This window comes from Lethenteron reissneri, unplaced genomic scaffold (genome assembly GCF_015708825.2).
Source record: "Lethenteron reissneri isolate LAM-NWPU_2019-01 unplaced genomic scaffold, ASM1570882v1 scaffold_112, whole genome shotgun sequence".
NCBI classification, from domain to species: domain Eukaryota; kingdom Metazoa; phylum Chordata; class Hyperoartia; order Petromyzontiformes; family Petromyzontidae; genus Lethenteron; species Lethenteron reissneri.
The window spans coordinates 45968-69730 of NW_026890805.1; the positions used below are offsets into that span (position 1 = coordinate 45968).

At 45.6% G+C, this 23763-nt stretch overlaps 1 protein-coding gene across 1 annotated transcript; it reads right to left on the bottom strand.

Annotated features, from left to right (window-relative positions):
- Positions 1-383: 383 nt before the first annotated feature.
- On the bottom strand, positions 384-22892 carry LOC133361505 (zinc finger protein 208-like). Its single transcript, XM_061580417.1, has 4 exons — positions 22830-22892; positions 20884-21058; positions 14061-15997; positions 384-3152 (listed from the first exon to the last, which is right to left on the bottom strand). Exons 3-4 carry the CDS (start codon positions 15971-15973, stop codon positions 740-742), a joined length of 4326 nt encoding a protein of 1441 aa, XP_061436401.1. The 5' UTR covers positions 15974-15997; positions 20884-21058; positions 22830-22892; the 3' UTR covers positions 384-739.
- Between the last annotated feature and the right edge of the window lie 871 nt (positions 22893-23763).

Genomic DNA, 23763 nt, shown 5'->3' on the forward strand with positions numbered 1-23763 from the left:
GGTTCATATTAGGCGCACACACTTCTTGGGATGCAACACTCATTTCTTAATGAACACAACAGTGACTCAACAGTTACTCTTACTTTACACATAGGGTGTGACCACCGACCTACCCTAGCTAAGACACACTTCTCTCTTAGCTACTCTAGCGTGACCCAGCCAGGTGGCTGCTGGCGGTCCGCTCACCGTAGGCCTTCTCTTCTTGGCATCTTCACGAGGCATCTTCATTCTCAGCACGGGCAGCCTCGAACCCCCTGAGGCTGCTTATATGGGCCTCGGCGTGCCCGGCCTCACCCCGGCCACGCCACCCTTCGAGCACCCTCTAGAAGCCCCCCTGCTGTCCACGTGCCCCCCGAGGTCCCCCTTGGCCCCCAGCCCCCCACTCGGATTCGGTCACGTGTCCAGCACTGGCCCTGATGTCATTCCCGCCTCCAGCCGGGATGACGTTATGTGTGTGTGTAGACCCACGTGATAGTAACGCAGTGACGTCACACGTGTGCGTCTGTACACAGCAGCGACACCACAATCATTACACCTGTGTTCTCTGGTGATTTTTAAGAGCAGGTGAACCTGAAAATTCCTTCCCACACACACTGCACATGAAGGGTTTCTCCGTGTGTTCTCTGGTGGATCTGAAAAACTGATGACTGTGCAAATGTCTTTTCACAGACAGTACTTTCTTTGGTGTTCTTTTAGTCTGTGACAAAGGTGCATTTATTGGAGCTTCATTGTCTCAAGCTTACACATCTACCGGGTCTGCATTTGACTTTGTATTGTCTAAGAAGTCCACCCACACCTCCACTTCCACAAACTCCTGGGAGTTACCTCGCTCTGCCTCACAGGCAGAATTCTCCTCCTGCTTCACGTTGCCTACATCGATGTGAAGGTCCGATTTTGGAGTTGAATCTTCATCTTCACATTTTACCATCACTTCTTCACATTTCACCTCTTCAAAATCCACCTTGATACATTTCATTGCGTCCAAGCTGGAATTAAATTCAGGTTCTTTTTTCAGCAGGGATGAGCTCATTGCAGCACTTGGACTTGCACAAGCCGATTTCAGACTCCGCTCCTTGGGGATCTTCTGATGCCTGTGTGTTCTGTGGTGTCTTTGAAGATGTGATGACCGTGCAAATGCCTTCCCACACACAGTGCACTTAAAGTGTTTCTCTCCTGTGTGTGTTCTCTGGTGGTCGTGAAGAATTGATGACTCTGTAAATGCCTTCTCACACATAGTGCACTTGAAGGGTTTCTCCCCTGTGTGTGTTCTCTGGTGTCTTTGAAGATTTGATGACATTGCAAATGCCTTCTCACACATAGTGCACTTGAAGGGGTTCTCTGCTGTGTGCGTTCTCTGGTGGTCGTGAAGATTTGATAATGTTGCAAATGCGCTTCCACACACAGTACACATGAAGGGTTTCTCCCCTGTATGCGTTCTCTGGTGTGTTTTTAGATGTGATGACTCTGTAAATGGCTTCTCACACACAGTGCACTTGAAGGGTTTCTCTCCTGTGTGCGTTCTCTGGTGACTCTGAAGATTTGATGACTTTGCAAATGCCTTCTCACACATAGTGCACTTGAAGGGTTTATCTCCTGTGTGCGTTCTCTGGTGACTCTGAAGAATTGATGACGTTGCAAATGCCTTCTCACACATAGTGCACTTGAAGGGTTTATCTCCTGTTTGTGTTCTCTGGTGTTTTTTAAGATGTGATGACTCTGTAAATGCCTTCTCACATATAGTGCACTTGAAGGGTTTCTCTCCTGTGTGTGTTCTCTGGTGACTCTGAAGATTTGATGACTTTGCAAATGCCTTCTCACACATAGTGCACTTGAAGGGTTTCTCTCCTGTGTGCGTTCTCTGGTGGTTGTGAAGATCTGATGATCGTGCAAATGCCTTCTCACACACAGTGCACTTGAAGGGTTTCTCTCCTGTGTGCGTTCTCTGGTGACTCTGAAGATTTGATGACTTTGCAAATGCCTTCTCACACATAGTGCACTTGAAGGGGTTCTCTCCTGTGTGCGTTCTCTGGTGTTTTTTAAGATGTGATGATCGTGCAAATGCCTTCTCACACATAGTGCACTTGAAGGGTTTCTCGCCGGTGTGTATTCTCTGGTGACTCTGAAGAATTGATGACGTTGCAAATGCCTTCTCACACATAGTGCACTTGAAGGGTTTATCTCCTGTGTGCGTTCTCTGGTGACTCTGAAGAATTGATGACGTTGCAAATGCCTTCTCACACATAGTGCACTTGAAGGGTTTATCTCCTGTGTGTGTTCTCTGGTGTTTTTTAAGATGTGATGACTCTGTAAATGCCTTCTCACATATAGTGCACTTGAAGGGTTTCTCTCCTGTGTGCGTTCTCTGGTGACTCTGAAGATTTGATGACTTTGCAAATGCCTTATCACACATAGTGCACTTGAAGGGTTTCTCTCCTGTGTGCGTTCTCTGGTGGTTGTGAAGATCTGATGATCGTGCAAATGCCTTCTCACACACAGTGCACTTGAAGGGTTTCTCTCCTGTGTGCGTTCTCTGGTGACTCTGAAGATTTGATGACTTTGCAAATGCCTTCTCACACATAGTGCACTTGAATGGTTTCTCTCCAGTGTGTGTTCTCTGGTGTTTTTTAAGATGTGAAGACTCTGTAAATGCCTTCTCACACATAGTGCACTTGAAGGGTTTCTCTCCTGTGTGCGTTCTCTGGTGACTCTGAAGATTTGATGACTTTGCAAATGCCTTCTCACACATAGTGCACTTGAAGGGTTTCTCCCCTGTGTGCATTCTCTGGTGTGTTTTAAGATGTGATGACTCTGTAAATGCCTTCTCACACATAGTGCACTTGAAGGGTTTCTTTCCTGTGTGTGTTCTCTGGTGTGTTTTTAGATGTGATGACTCTGTAAATGCCTTCTCACACACAGTGCACTTGAAGGGTTTCTCCCCTGTGTGTGTTCTCTGGTGGCTCTGAAGATTTGATGACTGTGCAAATGCCTTCTCACACATAGTGCACTTGAAGGGTTTCTCTCCTGCGTGCGTTCTCTGGTGACTCTGAAGATATGATGACTTTGCAAATGCCTTCTCACACACAATGCACTTGAATGGTTTCTCTCCTGTGTGAGTTCTCTGGTGCTGTGTCAAACTTCCAGTACGATCCGTGCTGTTTGTATACTGGTCGCATTGTTTCCTTCTTGTGACCGAGCTGCATCGAGTCCCTTTGCTCCATCAGACCAATTCTGCAGAAGAAGAGTCAGAGGAAGCGTCAGCTGCAGACAGAAAAACACATCCACACCATCTACGTCAGTATCAAGGCACAGATGAATGCATATATACACAGTCACACATGACTTAAACATCTATACTTATTAATATTTTCATGATATAGTGAAAATAATTCCCCAATTCATCACGCGGGCTGTTAAGGCACACAATGAGAGGGCCAATGGTCATAAATATGACTGGACACCCTAGTGTCTTCAAAATGAATGTTTACCAAAAACTCCAAGCACACAATTTCGGTTGTCTAGCTACGACAGGAATATTTATTTAAGAAAAAGTAGCTAACATAGCAAAGGCTGTTGAAAAGAATATTATTTGTATTATGCAGAAATGTATAAATTAATGTTCATTTGCAACTTAGAGGTGTGAAGCCAGGCTCAGATGAGCTTGAATGCGAGGATGAACAGATCTAACTTCAGCTGCATATGTGCAGTGTTAATTTCCTGACTGTTTCCATTCTTATAAAATCTTGTTCTGTACCTGTTGAATTCCATGACGAAATGGGGCCTTGCATATGTTCTACAAAAAGATCACCTCAATGGGAAAATCTTGACTTAAAACTTGTGATAGTGGGAATTCATATTCTTTGGTTATTTCGGTAAAGTCACGTAGATAGAAAATAATAATACGAATAAAGTGAATAGAAGAAAAAAACGACTAATGTAGACTGTAGCCTGGTTCTTAACCTCGGTGAGCGTACTGACAGTCTATAATGTAGACTGTAGCCTGGTTGTTAACCTCGGTGAGTGAATTGGCAGTCTATAATGTAGACTATTGCCTGTTTTTTTGACGAGACCTTTGCAATGGACAAGACCTTTGCAATGGACTAGACCTTGGCAATGGACACTCACAGCTTTGTATGTAAAAAAGTCCAGGCAGCTTCCACATATTCTTTGGTTTTTTCGGTAAAGTCACGTATAAAAATAAAATAATAAATTAAATAATAGCATACGACGTTTCGATTGCAACACAAGCAATCATCATCAGGTATAATGAAATAGCGACATAGAATATAACCAGAAAACTATAGACAGACATATAAGCAGACAGATATCAACAAGATACATAGAGAGAGCAACCCAGGTACAGAGAGAGGTGATCGTCTCTCTGTACCTGGGTTGCTCTCTCTATGTATCTTGTTGATATCTGTCTGCTTATATGTCTGTCTATAGTTTTCTGGTTATATTCTATGTCGCTATGTCATTATACCTGATGATGATTGCTTGTGTTGCAATCGAAACGTCGTATGCTATTATTTAATTTATTATTTTATTTTTATACGTGACTTTACCGAAAAAACCAAAGAATAATTCCTGCAGTCACGAAAGCTCCAAAATTAAGAGCTTCCACATAGTGTTACAGAGCCTAATGAAAGAATGCTGCTAGACTAATTTGAAGTGAGACTTTGGATGTCAAACCAGAGCTGGTCGTGAACACATTAACGAGGTATAGAAGCTCCTCAACCATGTGTAGAACGACCTGATTATTCATGGAGAGCTGAGCAGGTGCAGTGCTGTATGACATTAAATTCCCAGGGAGGTGTTCTTTGGGTCTTTCGGTAAAGTCACATCACTTAACCGAAAGACCCAAAGAATATGAATTCCTGCAGTTACGAAAGCTTTAAGTCAAGATTTTCCCAAGGAGGTGATCTTTTTGTAGAACATATGCAAGGCCCCATTTCGTCATGGAATTCTCCAAGTACAGAACACGATTCTCCAATTTAATATCATTGAGTAGCCATGACCAGATCATCAACATGCGTAACATGGTTGACCAGCAGGGGACAATCCCTTGACTATAACCAGGCATCGATTAGCGTATCATTGTTACTGTATGAAATGAAATTTTTTATAGGGCCATTGTGAGCTTCTCAAAACACATTATTTGAAAATGCTACGTAATGTAATGCATGGGGCCAGAGAGAATTTCAGCCACAAGCCAAATTGAACAGGAAAGGGCCCTGACTCCTGGTCATGCAGCTTTAGATGGGTCTGCCTAAAATCATAAAAATACTCAACGAATGTGAACAGAGGCAGAGACATCGAAAACAAAAAAACAATCCCAAACCCCAAGCGCCTCTTTATAGTACTATAGGTCGTAATTACACCAAAAAAGCAGAGATCTAGTTCCTGCTGAAAATCCGTACTCCTGTGCTATAGCTGATGGACAGAAAATACAGCAGCCCCTTGAATAGCGCGGAGGTTACATTCTTGGAAAGTGCCGTGCGAAAGCTAAAATGCCGATATTTAACATTTAAGCCTTACCTAAATAATGGGGTTAGGTAAACGGCATATAAAATATACATCACAATTGAAATAAGTACTGTACTGTATTCCCAATAAATGAAATTACTGAAATAAATGTGGAGAAACCGTATACAAAAAATTCCAAGATGAGTATAAATGTATATAAATAAAGCAGACTTACTGTGTTTTTTTGAGAACCAAATTGCGCCAACACAATGAAGCATACACACATCAAAAATTCCATGCGTACTCAAGGGTAAGTTATTATGTTTTTCACACAATTTTTTGCTTACCTGTTCACCTTCAACACCTGTAACACCTGCACACTCCAACACCCCGCTGCTGCTATATTTTTCTCATTTACCACATTATCCTTACATATAATCAGGCCTGCATTTTTGCCACAAAATTCATTCACTTCCGGCTCCTTACTGTCCTCTCTGCACACGCACAGCTCACCTCTAATATACTGCAATATTTCATCACGGGACCTTTGCCAGTACCAAAATATGATAATAGGTTTCCCCCGTGTGGTCAGAATGCAAACAAAAACACTCTGATAGAAAATGCATGGTCTGCTGCTGAGGCAGACTGTTGTAAAAGGTTTGAAATGGGTGTAGCCCAAGGGTCATAAAGAAGTGGCCGGGGCTAGTGATGTTAATGCATGTTAATGTGAAATCGAAGAGTGGTGCAATCCAAAGCGGCTTCCCTACAAGACAGAGAAGGGTCGAGGCTCTACCTGGGTAAACAACAACTACAACATTATGGGAACCTCATTTGGCAGTAAAAATATGATAATTTGTTTTTTACCCTTCTATCTGGCAACAAAACTGACACCTTTTTACAAGGAGTCATGTTTGCATAGACCGCAATACCTGCAGTCATAATACAAACAAAAGACATAACTCTGATAATGTGCACTGTCCTTGAAGTTGATTGGTCCACACCTGAGACGGCTTTCCTTAGAGCCTAGTCTCACATGGGTTGGACCAGATGATGCCAAAAGTGCGCCAGATGACTGCGGGTGACTGGCTGCGGGAACTGGAGGCAGGAATAATGGGGGCCACGTCGCTCGTGGAAGGGCAGGTGAACAGGCGGCAAACCCGGATTCTGCTGGACACGGGGGGCGGTAACGTCACTCGTGAGTGCAACACACTGCAGCGTGGTCGGGGTTGACGTGAGCTGCCTACAGGCCCCGGATCGTGCGCTGCAAACTGAAAGTGGAAGTGGGATGGGACTGCTGGGGAGGGTCACCCTTAAGGGTCGCCTCGGACACCAGGTGTGTAACCAGGAGTTATACGTGTCGAGCGTGTTATGCCACGAGCGTATTGCAGGTACCGACCTCCTGGAAAAGTTGGGGCTCAGCGTGCAGCCCCGCCGGCGATGCGCCACCATGGAGGGCAGCGGGGAGCGGATTCCTTTCTTGGGACAAGAGCCGGGTTGCTCTCGCTTCGAGCCCGTGGCCGCTATCCTGGCGTCGGCCGTCACCGTCGGCATTGGTGTTCCACTGGGTTTTCCGTTTTTCTCCCAAACCTAAACTCAAAATATAGTTGGTGGTGGTCAAACAGTCCAATGCAGGACCCTCCTGAAACATAATCTTTAACTGCTAAGTAAGAAATTAAGGCAACTCCTATGACTAATTGGGAATGGGACGCATGGTGTTGGACCAGATGACGCCAAAAGGCGCACAACTCAAAGACAATGCACCATCAGAGAGAGAGACTAGGCTCTAAGGAAAGCTGTCTCGGGTGTAGACTAATCAACTTCAAGGACAGTGCATACATTATCAGAGTTATGTTTTTTGTTTGCATTATGACTGCAGGTATTGTGATCTATGCAAACATGACTCCTCGTAAAAAAGGAGTCAGTTTTGTTGCCAGATAAAAGGGTAAAAAAACTATTATCATAAAAATAGTTGTTCATCGGTCTAAAGAGTGCATCAGCAAAACCAACCCGGCAGAACGCTCCCGAATTAGAGTGCTGAGACTCATTGTGGCTATGTACTCGAGTGTGCACCATGGTGGCTGGGAGATGTTAACTGCCTCTCCTGGTTTACAGGAGGTGGTGGGTTCGATCGCGACCCCTCCTGTATATTTGCAGTTTGCGTGTCTCTCTCTCTCCCCGTGGTCGCGTGGATTTTCCTCCGGATCCTCAGGGTTTTCCCCTCCACATTAAGAGTCAACATCACCACGCGTTTAGAGTATTGACCGACAGACATTTCCACACGTTGATAAGCCACTTTGTTGTGGGAAGGTCGCTTCAGAAAACAAGAGCGGTATAGCAGCTGAAGTGGGCTTGACCTGGTAAGATAAAAAAAACTGTAGAAATATTTAAAAGAAACAAAGTTTCAAAGTAGTGAGCCAGATGAAGACAAATTAAACTTAAGCAGAGAATTAAAGCAAATGCAATCAGGCGAGGGCAGGAGGCAAGGCCCCGCGTGGGTAGGCCCCGCGTTGTAATGTTCCAACCTGGACATCGATTCCATCCTCGCTGCTACTCAATTGATATCCCTACGAGAGGAGCGAGGCTCTACCTGGGTAAACAACAACAACAACCACCACAACAACAACAACCACCACAACAACAACAACCACGATGTCAACTTCTCACCTCGGATCTCAGTGAGCGCGCGCGCGGTGCAGCAGCTTCCGGATATATCGTGACGTCACGCGGCAGCAGGAGGTGACATGACGTCACTAGCGGGGTTCATCACACAATCACCTCCCCGACAAGCAGCGGTGTAATTGAATAAATTATGTTAATGAGCCGGGCCCATGTGGAGTGATTGGGCTTGGTTGCTGAACCCGTCGCAATGAAATAGCGACGGTTTTCATGAATAAATTATGTTAATGAACCGCCAGTCAAAATCGCGGTGGAGGGGGTGGGATTGAATATCTTGGTGACATGACGTCACTAGCGGGGAACAGCTTTCCCTGGCGTCTCACGCCGACGAGTTAATGAGTGCTGACGTCACTGTGTGTGTGTACACTGTGTGTGTGTACACTGTGTGTGTGTACAAACTGTGTGTGTGTGTACACTGTGTGTGTACAAACTGTGTGTGTGTGTACACTGTGTGTGTACACTGTGTGTACAAACTGTGTGTGTGTGTACAAACTGTGTGTGTGTACCCTGTGCGTGTACACTCTGTGTGTGTACACTGTGTGTACAAACTGTGTGTGTGTACACTGTGTGTACAAACTGTGTGTGTGTACCCTGTGCGTGTACACTGTGTGTGTGTACACTGTGTGTGTGTGTGTACACTGTGTGTGTGTACACTGTGTGTTCAAACTGTGTGTGTGTACCCTGTGCGTATACACTGTGTGTGTACACTCTGTGTGTGTACACTGTGTGTGTGTACACTCTGTGTGTGTACACTGTGTGTACAAACTGTGTGTGTGTACACTGTGTGTGTGTACAGTGTGTACAAACTGTGTGTACCCTGTGCGTGTACACTGTGTGTGTGTACACTGTGTGTGTGTACCCTGTGCGTGTACACTGTGTGTGTGTACACTGTGTGTACAAACTGTGTGTGTACACTGTGTGTGTGTGTGTACACTGTGTGTTGGCACAGTCGGGGGTACAGATGGTGCATCGGCCAGTCAACTGAGTTAGTCGACCCATGGCACCTGGGGGTCTACCCCGTGCACATAGCCTGGCACAAGCGCCATGGTGACGTGACCGCCACTTAGTGGCGAATGGCGGTTGTTGTTCTTGTTACTGTGTGTCCGGCAAAACAAGAGTTGGCACCTCAGCCAGCCATCTCATTGAGTAGCCATTACCAGATCATCAGCAGATGCAACAGGGCTGACCAGCAGGGAAACAGGTCTCTGCGGGGTGGGCTGGTAGGAACGAACAAATGAATGGCTATAATAAAATGAAATGGCGGGGGTACGATACGAAGGGAGAGTTTGAGGCCTAGTTCTAGGTTTTAGGCCTAGCTGTAGGCTTTAGGCCGCTGTGAGTTTAATTTTTAATTTAAATGTTTTAATTTAAAACTATCTCAGGGAATTATAAGGGAATGTTACACTTGTTTAGCCAGGAAAGCCTCACTGAGTCTAAAGGTTTTTGTAGGGTCCTGCCAAGTGTTTGCAGTAGGGGGCGATGTTGCTACACGTAATCGGACATCGGACGATATAATCTATTGTAGGCTGGTTCACTTCGTTCCTACCAGTATAATCCCTTAACGATAACCAGTCATCGATAAGCGTATTATTTTTAACTGCGACGAATCCAATTTATTTATACGGCCATTGTGAGCTTCTCAAACTACATAATTATTGAAGATGCTATGTGATGTGTAATAAACCCCATTGAGACGACATCGTGAATTGAGAATTCTTTATTCAGTTTCGTTCACAGCTTCCACCACATTCGTTCCTCCAGTTCCCTTGCTCCTTCACGCTGTTGGCTGACAGCGTGAGATTTCCGCGGCCCGCCACGTGGCAGGCTCCGGACTACGGCACCAGCCACGTGGCTTCTCCGCCCCTTTTAATCCCTGGCCCACGTGATGCCCCGCAGCCAATCCTCAGCCACACCCCTGGAACTTTCTCGAAGCTAATGTACGGCTCCAGGGCCACGCCCCTAACTCGACTCCCCATTGGTTGCGGGCTGAAGCCAGCAGAGCCAATCATCATCATCCAGGTGTAACCTCACATTACAAATGAAATGCATTGGGGCAGAGTGAATTTCTGTCACAAGCCGAGTTGAACAGGAAATGGTTCCAACTCCTGGTCACGCACCTTTAGATAGGCCTGCCCAAAATCATAAAAATCCTCAACGAATGTGAGCAGAGGCAGAGACATCGAAATCAAGGAACCCAAAGCACCAAGCCTATTTAGGGTACCATAGGCCTGCTGTACTCGATCGACAGAAAATACAGCCGCCCCTTGAATATCGTAGGTTACGTTCTTGGAAAATGCCGCGCGACAGCTAAAAACGCGATATTCAATACTTAAGCCTTACCCAAGTAATGGCGTTAGGTAAACGTCAACTAAAATTTACATCACAATTGAAATACGTACTGTATTACAAATCAACTAAAAATTTAACAATTGAAATAAACATTGGGAAACCGTGTCTCATGCTTTTGGTTACAGGTCTACCCAACACTTATGGTCACACATGCTGTCTGCTTCTACTCGACCTTGTCCGAAAAGTCCTCCCAAAACTCCACATCCACAAATGGATGTGATTTGTCTCGGGCTCCATTAGTGACCTGGAAGTCAAACCCTAGAGCCTTCACAGGTCACCTTCACGAATGGTGACGTTTCCCAGCTGCCATCTTTATTGGGTCCTTGCATCACAAACGATGGGCTTATGGAACTTCAAATTTCACACGTCAATCTCAGACTCTGCTCCTTGTAGACCTCCTTACACGTGTTTCAGTTTCAAGACAATTCAAAAGGCCTTCCAATTGTACATTAAGTGGTTTTTAATGTGTGTTCCCTGGCAGTTGTGAAGATTTGATTACTGTGTAAATGTGTAGTGACATAAGAAGGGAGGGGCTGCTGTAGGCTCTGGGTTCCCAGGTGGGTCCAGACGCGTAAGCCTCTGGGCGCCAGGCACTGGGTTCCCAGGGGGTCCAGACGCTTTTAAGCCTTTGGGCGCCAGGCGTTGGGTTCCCAGGCGCTTAAGCCTTTTTGGCGCCGCCAACGGGGGGGGGGGGGGGGGGCTGTGTGTGCTCTGTGGGATGTCTGGTGGCGCACACGGCCCCACCCCTCGTCGGACCAGGCATAAAAGGAGAGCTCCCTGGACGATCGGGGCCCAGTTGTAACTCAAGACCCAAGACCCACGACCAGCCATCTGAAGACCCTGGGATGCTGTGAGAGCCAGCGCTGGGACTCTGGAACTCCCGACGCTACGACCTTGTGAGGGCGAGTCCAGAGCGTAGCCAGAGTAGAGTATCTAGGCTGTGTAGCTAGGCTGTGTACCTAGGCTGTAACAGAGTATCAGGACTGTTGGAGTGTTGTATTGTAATAAAGAAGTTACATCTACAAGTGTCTCCGGAACCCGTTACATTTGGCGTCAGAGGTGGCAATGGAGACAAGAAGTAAGCCACGTACCTTCAGTCCTGACGGCGATGTTGAGGAGCAAGCAGCGACGGGGCAGCCAACTCGGGCCGACAACGACGCCGCACCGCCGGCTGAGCAGGCGTCCACCACACCTGCCGATCCTCCTCCAGCGTCGGGAGCAACAATGGAGGAAACGCTGCTTCGCCTCACCGAGCTGCTCCACGCCACCGTCTCCATCCTGGGCGAGATGCGTCGCTCACAGGCGGAGGCAGGAGGGAGAGAGGCGGCGCAGCGACCGCGCCATCCCGCCGGCTCCAACACAAACACATCCGGGTGTTCCCAGGGGGTCCAGATGCTTTTAAGCCTTTGGGCGCCAGGCGTTGGGTTCCCAGGCGCTTAAGCCTTTTTGGCGCCGCCAACGGGGGGGGGCGGGCTGTGTGTGCTCTGTGGGATGTCTGGTGGCGCACACGGCCCCACCCCTCGTCGGACCAGGCATAAAAGGAGAGCTCCCTGGACGATCGGGGCCCAGTTGTAACTCAAGACCCAAGACCCACGACCAGCCATCTGAAGACCCTGGGATGCTGTGAGAGCCAGCGCTGGGACTCTGGAACTCTCGACGCTACGACCTTGTGAGGGCGAGTCCAGAGCGTAGCCAGAGTAGTGTATCTAGGCTGTGTAGCTAGGCTGTGTACCTAGGCTGTAACAGAGTATCAGGACTGTTGGAGTGTTGTATTGTAATAAAGAAGTTACATCTACAAGTGTCTCCGGAACCCGTTACAAATGCATTCCAAGACAGTGCAGTCGTTAGATTCCGTGGAGGCGAGTTCTGCTCTTGGTGACATCACAAGCCAGAGAGAGGGGGAGGCCCTGACGTAACCCACTCGTTAATTTGAGGTGACGTCTTCAGAGGGAGCTTCTACATATTTAAATATGTGAAAAACAAGGTGGGATATCAATGGACACATATATAAAGTTTTATTTAAATGAAAGTAAAAATTTAATAAAACCTAGGCTAGAATACAAATCAGTAACAAAAATCCACGATGCCATCAAATGTGCTCTTTAAAGTACCTCCTTGCGAAAAAAACAGATCGGCAGACATCTTTCATTCAACGTTCTCTACACGAAACAAAGGAATGTCTTACACAAACTATAAATACCATGGCCTTCTAGGAATGCATGTGTTCAGTACAAGCCACCTGTGGACTGGTTTTGGTGTACAATGTCTCAACAACAGTCGGGCTTTGCTTCAACTGATGTTCATCAGCAAGGTCCATTTCAAGTCTCAGTTCGACAAAATTTATATACGTAGTACAAAATGATAATTAGTGTTGTTGAGAATGTATCTCCTATACGTAACTTATAAGTGGCATACCTTAACTGATGAATGATCCGACTATGCTCCCGATTTCAAAGACAATGAGTTGCCCCAGTCAGATGCGTCCTGATTCACAAAAATACCCTTTGACTCGTATCACAAAAATAACAGCTCTCACTTGAGTTTTTGTACAGGTTACCACCAAAACAGATACTTTGTCCTGACAGCACATATTCCATGTTTGACATTAATACACAAAATGTTGTATGTACGTACAAAATCAGACGGGTATTCTTTCAATTACGATTCAAAATAATCAAAGGGCACATTGGCAACATTTTATTACTATACTGAAATGTACTGCGTCACGTTGCAACGTATTTACAAGTTGATCTGACGAGATGAGGCCTATATGTGCAGCACTCTCATAGAGGGAAGCCAAGTAGTAGTACATTCTCTATTTGTTGCAGAGGTTCAAGGTTCAAATCCGACTGGTATATCAATCATCGCCCCCGACTTACAAACTCATATCCACATGCAAGCCAGTGAACGGTCACCTTGTGGCACACAGGGGCAGATGCCCATTATGGGCACCCTTCGAGTGTCTAAGATGAGATATGTTAGAAAACACATGAGTCGCTCCCGGATTCGAGAATGACCCAACCCACAGATCCACAAATACTGGCCACTCTTACACTGCAGTTTGAACCTAGAAATTGAGTGTTCAACTTCACATTATATTCATTAGAAAGGCCTGTGACAAAGGTGCATCCATTGGAGCTTAATTGTCTCAAGCTTGCACATCTACCTGGTCTCCATTTGACTTTGTATTGTCTAAGAAGTCCACCCACACCTCCACATCCACAAACTCCTGGGAGTTGCCTCGCACTGCCTCACAGTCAGAATTTAGTTCCTGCTTCACACTGCCTCCATCTATGTGAAGGTCCGATTTTGGAGTTGAATCTTCAAATTTAACCTTCACTTCTACGCTCTTCAATGTTACTTCTTCACATTTCACTTTCGCCTCTTCATATTTCACCTTGATACCTTTCAAAGTGTCCAGGCTGGAATTGTCTACTGGTTCTTGTTTCATGAACAATGGGGTCATTGCAGCACTTTGACTTTCACAAGCTGATTTCAGATTACACTTCTTGTGGATTTTCTGATGCGTGTGTGATCTCTGGTGTTTTTTAAGATTTGATGAATGTGCAAACGCTTTCCCACAAACACTGCAATTGAAGAGTTTCTCTCCTGTGTGTGTTGTCTGATGTCTTCTAAGAGTAGATGAATCTGAAAATGCCTTCTCACACACACTGCACTTGAAGGGTTTATCTCCTGTGTGTATTCTCTGGTGGGACTGAAGATTTGATGAATTTGCATACGCCTTCCCACACAGAATGCACTTAAAATGTTTCTCTCCTGTGTGTGTTCTCTGGTGTTGTTTAAGAGCAGATGAATCTAAAAATGTCTTCCCACACACACTGCACTTGAAGGGTTTATCTCCTGTGTGTGTTCTCTGGTGGGTCTGAAGATATGATGACAATGAAAATGCCTTCTCACACACAGTGCACTTGAAGGGTTTCTCTCCTGTGTGTGTTCTCTGGTGTGATTTAAGAATAAACGACCATGCAAACGCCTTCTCACACACAGTGCACTTGAAAGGTTTCTCTCCTGTGTGTGTTCTCTGGTGTGATTTAAGAATTGATGACTTTGCAAACGCCTTCCCACACACACTGCACTTAAAAGGTTTCTCTCCTGTGTGTGTTCTTTGGTGGGTCTGAAGATATGACGACCATGAAAATGCCTTCTCACACACAGTGCACTTGAAGGGTTTCTCTCCTGTGTGTGTTCTCTGGTGTCTTTGAAGATGTGATGACTGTGCAAACGCCTTCTCACACACAGTGCACTTGAAAGGTTTCTTTCCTGTGTGTGTTCTCTGGTGTCTTTGAAGATCTGGTGACCGTGCAAACGCCTTCTCACACACAGTGCACTTGAAAGGTTTCTTTCCTGTGTGTGTTCTCTGGTGTTGTTTAAAAGTAGATGAATCAAAAAATGCTTTCCCACACACATTGCACTTGAAGGGCTTATCTCCTGTGTGTGTTCTCTGGTGGGTTTGAAGATTTGATGACTTTGCAAACGCCTTCCCACACAGAGTGCACTTAAAAGGTTTCTCTCCTGTGTGTGTTTTCTGGTGGATCTTAAGATTTGATGACATTGCAAACGCCTTCCCACACAGAGTGCACTTAAAAGGTTTCTCTCCTGTGTGTGTTCTCTGGTGTGATTTAAGAATGGATGACTGTGCAAACACCTTTTTACAAACACTGCACTTAAAAGGTTTCTCTCCTGTGTGTGTTCTCTGGTGGGTCTTAAGATTTGATGACTTTGCAAATGCCTTCCCACACAGAGTGCACTTAAAAGGTTTATCTCCTGTGTGTGTTCTCTGGTGTGATTTAAGAATGGACGCCTGTGCAAACGCCTTCTCACACACAGTGCACTTGAAAGGTTTCTCTCCTGTGTGTGTTCTCTGGTGTGATTTAAGAATTGATGACTTTGCAAACGCCTTCCCACACACACTGCACTTAAAAGGTTTCTCTCCTGTGTGTGTTCTCTGGTGTTGTTTAAGAGTAGATGAATCAAAAAATGCCTTTCCACACACACTGCACTTGAAGGGGTTATCTCCTGTGTGTGTTCTCTGGTGGGTCTGAAGAGTTGATGACTTTGCAAACGCCTTCCCACACACACTGAACTTAAAAGGTTTCTCTCCTGTGTGTGTTCTTTGGTGGGTCTGAAGATATGACGACCATGAAAATGCCTTCTCACACACAGTGCACTTGAAGGGTTTCTCTCCTGTGTGTGTTCTCTGGTGTCTTTGAAGATGTGATGACTGTGCAAACGCCTTCTCACACACAGTGCACTTGAAAGGTTTCTTTCCTGTGTGTGTTCTCTGGTGGGTCTTAAGATTTGATGACTTTGCAAACGCCTTCCCACACAGAGTGCACTTAAAAGGTTTCTCTCCTGTGTGTGTTCTCTGGTGCTGTGTCAATTTTCCAGTACAATCCGTGCTGTTTGCATGCTGGTCGCATTGTTTCCTTCTTGTACTGAGCTGCGCTGAGTGCCTTTGCTCCATCAGGCCAATTCTGCAGAGCGTCAGCTGCAAACAGAAAAGCATGTCCGCACCATCTATGTGAGTATTGAGGCACAGAGGAATGCATATATACACAGTCACACATGACTTACACATCTATACATATTCATATTTCCATGATATAGTGAAAGAGATTCCCCAATTCATCACACGGGCTGTTAAGGCACACAATGCGAGGGCAAATGGTCATTAATATGCCTGGACACCCTCGTGTCTTCAAAATTAATGTTTACCAAAAACTCCAAGCACACAATTTCGGTTGTCTAGCTACGACAGGAATATTTAAGAAAAATTTGTTAACATAGCAAAGGCTGTTGAAAAGAATACTATTTGTATTATGCAGAAATGTATAAATTAATGTTCATTTGCGACTTAGAGGTGTGAAGCCAGGCTCAGATGAGCTTGAATGCGAGGATGAACAGATTTAACTTCAGCTGCATATGTACTGTGTTAATTTCCTGACTGTTTCCATTCTTATGAAAATTTCCAAAGCAAAACTAAAATAAACTATTATTATGATTTAACCTCGATGTTCAATCGAGTCAATATACTTGACAGCAAATACAAACTTTACATGTTCATACACTTGCATGGTAAAAAGGTGGTTACATTTTGACTTAAAACTTTCGTGACTGCAGGAATTAATATTCTTTGGTTATTTCGGTAAAGTCACGTAGATAGAAAATAATAATACAAATAAAGTGAATAAAAGAAAAAAAAACGACTAATGTAGACTGTAGCCTGGTTCTTAACCTCGGTGAGCATACTGGCAGTCTATAATGTAGACTGTAGCCTGGTTCTTAACCTCGGTGAGTGTATTGGCAGTCTATAATGTAGACTATTGCCTGTTTTTTTGACGAGACCTTTGCAATGGACTAGACCTTTGCAATGGACACTCACAGCTTTGTATGTAAAAAAGTCCAGGCAGCTTCCACATAGTGTTCCAGAGCCTAATGAAAGAATGCTGCTAGACTAATTTGAAGTGAGACTTTAGATGCCAAACCAGAGCTGGTCGTGAACACATTAACCAGTTATAGGAGCTCCTCCACCACGTGTAGAACGACCTGATTATTCATGGAGAGCTGAGCAGGTGCAGTGTTGAATGACATTAAATTCCCAGGGAGGTGTTCTTTGGGTCTTTCGGTAAAGTCACGTCACTTAACCGAAAGACCCAAAGAATATGAATTCCTGCAGTTACGAAAGCTTTAAGTCAAGATTTTCCCAGGGAGGTGATCTTTTGTAGAACATATGCAAGGCCCCATTTTGTCATGGAATTCTCCAGGTACAGAACACGATTCTCCAACTCAATATCATTGAGTAGCCATGACCAGATCATCAACATGCGTAACATGGTTGACCAGCAGGGGACAATCCTTTGACTATAACCAGGCATCGATTAGCGTATCATTGTTACTGTATGAAATGCATTTTTTATAAGGCCATTGCGAGCTTCTCAAAACACAATTATTTGAAAATGCTACGTAATGTAATGCATGGGGCCAGAGGGAATTTCAGCCACAAGCCAAATTAAACAGGAAAGGGATCAGACTCCTGGTCACGCAGCTTTAGATGGGCCATCCAAAAATCATAAAAATCCTCAACGAATGTGAGCAGAGGCGGAGATATCGAAAACAAAAAACAATCCAAAACCCCAAGCCTCTTTATGGTATTATAGGCCGTAATTACACCAAGAAAGCAGAAATCTAGTTTCTGCTGAAATCCGTACTCCTGTGCTATAGCTGATGGACAGAAAATACAGCAGCCCCTTGAATAGCGCGGAGGTTACATTCTTGAAAAGTGCCGTGCGAAAGCTAAAATGCCGATGTCCAATACTAAAGCCTTACCTAAATAATGGGGTGAGGTTAACGGCAACTAAAATATACACCACAATTTAAATAAGTACTGTACTGTATTCCCAATAAACTAAATTACTGAAATAAATGTGGAGAAACCGTATACAAAACATTCCAAGATGAGTATAAATGTATATAAATGAAGCACTCTGTGTGTTTTTTTGAGAACCAAATTGCGCCAACAATTTGAAACATACACACATCAAAAATTCCATGCGTACTCAAGGGAAAGTTATTATGTTTTTCACACAATTTTTAGCTTACCTGTTCACCTTCAACACCTGTAACACCTGTATACTCCAACACCCCGCTGCTGCTATATTTTTCTCATTTACCACATTATCCTTACATATTATCAGGCCTGCATTTTTGCCACAAAATTCATTAACTTCCGGCTCCTTACTGTCCTTTCTACACACGCACGGCTCACCTCTAATATACTGCAATATTTTATCATGGGACCGTTGCCAGTACCAAAATATGAGAATAGGTTTTCCCCATTTTTCTGGCAACGAAACAGGTGTTAAGATGTTAAAACACCAAACTGAAACCTTTTACAAGGAATCATGTGTGCATTAACCACAATACTTGTGGTCAGAATGCAAACAAAAACACTCTGATAGAAAATGCATGGTCTGCTGCTGAGGCAGACTGTTGTAAAAGTTTGAAATGGGTGTAGCCCAAGGGTCATAAAGAAGTGGCCGGGGGCTAGTGATGTTAATGTAATAAATTAGCATGTTAATGTGAAATCGAATAGTGGTGCAATCCAAAGCGGCCTCCCTACAAGACAGAGAAGGAGCGAGGCTCTACCTGGGTAAACAACAACTACCACCACGACAACAATAACCACGATGTGAACTTCTCACTTCAGATCTCCGTGAGCGCACACGAAAATAAATCACGCTTGCGAACACAGAGCGCACGCCCGGGATACACTGCCGAGATCATCGATGACCTCGCCACCGAGAAAGTTCAGCAGTATCTGACAAGCACAACGGGGTGGCAGCCAGATGCGAACTGCCCATATCCCCCATCTAACACCGTTGCCGAGCACGCCCACGTGTGCGTGTGAGAGATTTGCTCGCGAGCGTGCGGAATTCCGACGGCTGGAACGGGATAGCACCATTGCAAGTCTTCTTCCAGAGGAGGAGGTGAGGGGGGGGGACGAGGGAGCCTCCGGGATCCCGTGAGACAACCCCAGGATGGGTGGCAGGGATACAGACCAGCATAGGAGATATCACAGGCCAGGAGACCCAAGTACGCGAGGAGGTAACCCAAGTATGCGGGAAGGTAACCCAAGTACACCTGAATGTGACCAAGCTGCAGTCCACAGCGGAGATAGTCCAGTCCGAGGTGGGAGGGCTACGCTCCATGGTCGGGGGGCTAACCAGGCGAGTATCTCAATAAGAGGCAGAACTCGAACAAATGCGCACCGGGATGGTAAGGGGGAGTGGGCAAGGGGCGTCTTATGGAGCCACCACCCTTCCCCGTGCGTGCTATCTATGCGACCAATGGGGGCATCTCGTGAGAGACTGTCACCAGATCGCCCGTGCGAGAGAAGCACCAGGGTTAAACACCAAGGCCTCCTCTTCTTGGTTCTTTCGGTAAAGTCACGTAGAAGGGAAGTAATAAAATAATAAAAATAAAACATAATAAAATAATTCTCACGACGTTTCGGCCACAACGCAAGCAGCCGTCCTCAGGTGAAGAACATGTCTGTCGATAAGACAGAGTCTAAATGACACGTCTTAGGCTTGGAGTGTCTATTTAAGCTGTGAAGGAGGAGGAAGAGAGCCTTGACAAAAGAATTTGCATTTGAAGAGGAATTTAGCATATTTATGGGAAATTCAGGAATGCGAAGTGCTAATTGTGAAATGCGTGGGAGGTGGGCGGGGGGTTTTCAAAGTCATATTATGCCCATGCATTATGCAGGATTAACAGCATCAAAGGGAGGGGGCAGGGGCAGCACCAACAAAGGGAAGGAATGTGAATAGTATGCAGCTGCAGCAACCAAACAACCACGTAAAAAACTAAAGTATAAACTTCATAGTATCATCAGTATACTAAATATACTCTCTAATAAGCTGAGCTACTAACAGTAAGTAATACATTACAATTCTATGTCGCAAAAAATATAATATGCTTCCAGCTAAACTTTTTTCCTTACATCAAACAGGTCTAACCCGTACTATATGCTGCCATAGACAAACTCAACATTAAATTATATACTGTATTACCCCCCGCCCACCTCCCACGCATTTCACAATTAGCACTATTCGCATTCCTGCGTTTCCCATAAATATGCTAAATTCCTCTTCAAATGCAAATTCTTTTGTCAAGGCTCTCTTCCTCCTCCCTCACAGCTTAAATAGACACTCCAAGCCTAAGACGTGTCATTTAGACTCTGTCTTATCGACAGACATGTTCTTCACCTGAGGACGGCTGCTTGCGTTGTGGCCGAAACGTCGTGAGAATTATTTTATTATGTTTTATTTGTATTATTTTATTACTTCCCTTCTACGTGACTTTACCGAAAGAACCAAGAAGATGAATCCCCGCAGTCACGAAAGCTTTAAATCGAAACCAAGGCCTCCCTAAAGAGGTTGACCACGGAGGGGTGCAATTGACGTGGCCCCAACACAAATAAACTGACGTGATAATGGTGAGCGAATGACCCCCACGCAGATGCCGACAACAACACCCCAGAATGCGGCGACTGCGGGTGACTGGCTGTGGGAGCTGGTGGCACGAATAATGGGGGCCACGTCGCTCGTGGAAGGGCAGGTGAACAGGTGGCGTACCCAGATTCTGCTGGACACGGGGGCAGTAACGTCACTCGTGAGTGCAACACACGGCAGCGTGGTCGGGGTTGACGTGGGCCGCCTACAGGCCCCGGATCGTGCGCTGCAAACTGCAAGTGGAAGTGGGATGGGACTGCTGGGGAGGGTCACCCTTAAGGGTCGCCTCGGACCCCAGGTGTGTAACCAGGAGTTATACGTGTCGAGCGTGTTATGCCACGAGTGTATTGCAGGTACCGACCTCCTGGGAAAGTTGGGGCTCAGCGTGCAGCCACCGTGGAGGGCAGCGGGGAGCGGATTCCTTTCTTGGGACAAGAGCCGGGTTGCCCTCGCTTCAAGCCCGTGGCCGCTATCCTGGCGTCGGCCGTCACCGTCGGCATTGGTGTTCCACTGGGTTTTCCGTTTTTCTTCCAAACCTAAACTCAAAATATATTTGGTGGTGGTCAAACAGTCGAATGCAGGACCCTCCTGAAACATAATCTTTAACTGCTAAATGAGAAATTAAATTGAAAAACCCTCAAACACAGTACAATATTTTTTATTTTACCAGGTGAGGCCATCTGAGCTGCATAGCTCTTTTTCAGAATCGACCTGGACACAAATGATAGCTCAACTTAGTGGGTTATAATATGGAAATGTATTGCAGCAAAATTCTCAAAACGCATGTTTCTAAATGTGGAGAAAAATCAATGCCACTACAGGGAGAGAAATAAAAATTTAAAAAATGTAAACTGCAATTATAAATGCGTCAGGGTTGGAATCGAACCCACGCACGCAGAGCACGCTCAAGGAGTACACTAACACAAATGAGTACACTCGCTCACTCGGATTATTTTTTCTCTGGGTCCTTCGATTTTCCCCTCCACATTTAGTAACATGCATTTAGATTATTTGGCTGCTACAATCTTCCACGTGAAAAGCCATTTCGTTGAGCTATCATCTATGGCCAGGTGGCTTCTGACAAAAGATCTAACAGCTCTGTGAGCCTTGATTGGTAATATAAAAATAGTTGACACCATTGGAATCTCATTTGCCATAAAAAAATATAATTGTATTTTTTTACCCTTTTATCTGGCAACAAAACTGACTCGTTTTTTTTACGAGGAATCATGTTTGCATAGACCACAATACCTGCAGTGATAATGCAAACAAAAAACATAACTCTGATAATGTATGCACTGTCCTTAAAGTAGATTGGTCCACACCCGAGACGGCTTTCCTTAGAGCCTAGTCTCACATGGTGTTGGACCAGATGACGCCAAAAGGCGCACAACTCAAAGACAATGCACCATCAGAGAGAGAGAGACTAGGCTCTAAGGAACGCTGTCTCGGGTGTGGACCAATCAACTTCAAGGACAGTGCATACATTATCAGAGTTATGTTTTTTGTTTGCATTATGACTGCAGGTATTGTGGTCTATGCAAACATGATTCCTCGTAAAAATGGAGTCAGTTTTGTTGCCAGATAAAAGGGTAAAAAAAACAATTATCATTAAAATAGTTGTTCATCGGTCTAAAGGGTGCATCAGCAAAACCAACCCGGCAGAACGCTCCTGAATTGGAGTGCTGAGACTCATTGTGGTCATGTACTCGAGTGTGCACCATGGTGGCTGGGAGATGTTAACTGCCTCTCCTGGAATACAGGAGGTGGTGGGTTCGATCCCGACCCCTCCTGTATATTTGGAATTTGCGTGTCTCTCTCTCTCTCCCCGTGGTCGCGTGGAATTTCCTCGGGTTTTCCCCTCCACATTTAGAGTCAACATCACCACGCGTTTAGAGTATTTGACCGACAGACATTTCCACACGTTGATAAGCCACTTTGTTGTGGGCTGGTCGCTTCTGAAAACAAGAGCAGTATAGCAGCTCAAGTGGGCTTGGCCTGGTAGGAAAATAAAAAAAACGAAATACTTAAAAGAAACAAAGTTTCAGAGTAGTGAGCCAGATGAAGACAAATTAAACTTGAGCAGAGAATTAAAGCAAATGCAATCAGGCGAGGGCAGGAGGCAAGGCCCCGCATGGCTAGGCCCCGCGTTGTAATGTTCCAGCCTGGACATCGATTCCATCCTCGCTGCTACTCAATTGATATCCCTACGAGAGGAGCGAGGCTCTACCTGGGTAAACAACAACAACAACCACCACAACAACAACCACAACAACAACAACAACCACCACGATGTGAACTTCTCACCTCAGATCTCAGTGAGCGCGCGCGCGGAGACCGGCAGCTTCCTGGTGTCTCGTGACGTCACGCGGCAGCAGGTGACATGACGTCACTAGCGGGGTACACCTCCCCCTCACGCCGATGAGGTAATGCAGTGGTGACGTCAGAGAGCGGGGTTACAGTTGAAGTTCATTAGGATTCCTATTCCATTGATCCCTCTATTGAACATTGACCCTTTGGGTGCGCGAGCTCAACAACTTGAACACTGTGTGTACAAACTGTGTATACAGTGTGTGTGTGTACAAACTGTGTATACAGTGTGTGTGTGTACAAACTGTGTATACACTGTGTGTGTGTACAAACTGTGTATACAGTGTGTGTGTGTACAAACTGTGTAAACAGTGTGTGGGGCCGTCCATAAATGACGTCACGCAACTGGGGAGGGGACGGTCAGACATTTGTGACGATGTGTGACGATGGGCGATAGTGGGGGGGGGGGGTGATAAATGTGACGTCACATCAAAATGCGCAACTTAAATAAATATAAACACGTTCGACTTCATTAAAGACTTTTTAATAAATGTTTTCTCTTACAACATCAGAGTGTAGCGCCACTTTAAATACGCACTACGATGACAATAATTTAAAGCGATTTGAAGCATGTTTTTTGGGGGGGGTGGGCAGAGCTTTGTGACGTCATATTTGAGGGGGGGGTCTGACTTTTTGTGACGTCGTGTGACGGAGTGGGGGGGGGGGGTCAAAATCGTCCAAAATCGCGTGACGTCATTTATGGACGGCCCCTGTATACAAACTGTGTACACACACACGGTGTGCGCGCGGTGGCAGGCGTGCGCCGCGGGCGTCTCCGACTTCGGATCCCGCGCTCCACCCGTCGCAAGCAAAATGGCGTCCGGCGGCCGCGTGGCGGCAGGCGCGCCCAAAATGGCGCCAAACGGCTCCG

What these genes read in the sequence shown, in the direction of transcription:
- LOC133361505 (XM_061580417.1), bottom strand. Translation starts at nt 15,973, where the DNA reads ATGGAGCAAAGGCACTCAGCGCAGCTCAGTACAAGAAGGAAACAATGC. An exon ending in TGCAGTGTTTGTGGGAAAGC is followed by an intron (nt 3,153 to 14,060) that starts GTTTGCACATTC and finishes GTATACAAACAG; the next exon opens with CACGGATCGTACTGGAAGTT.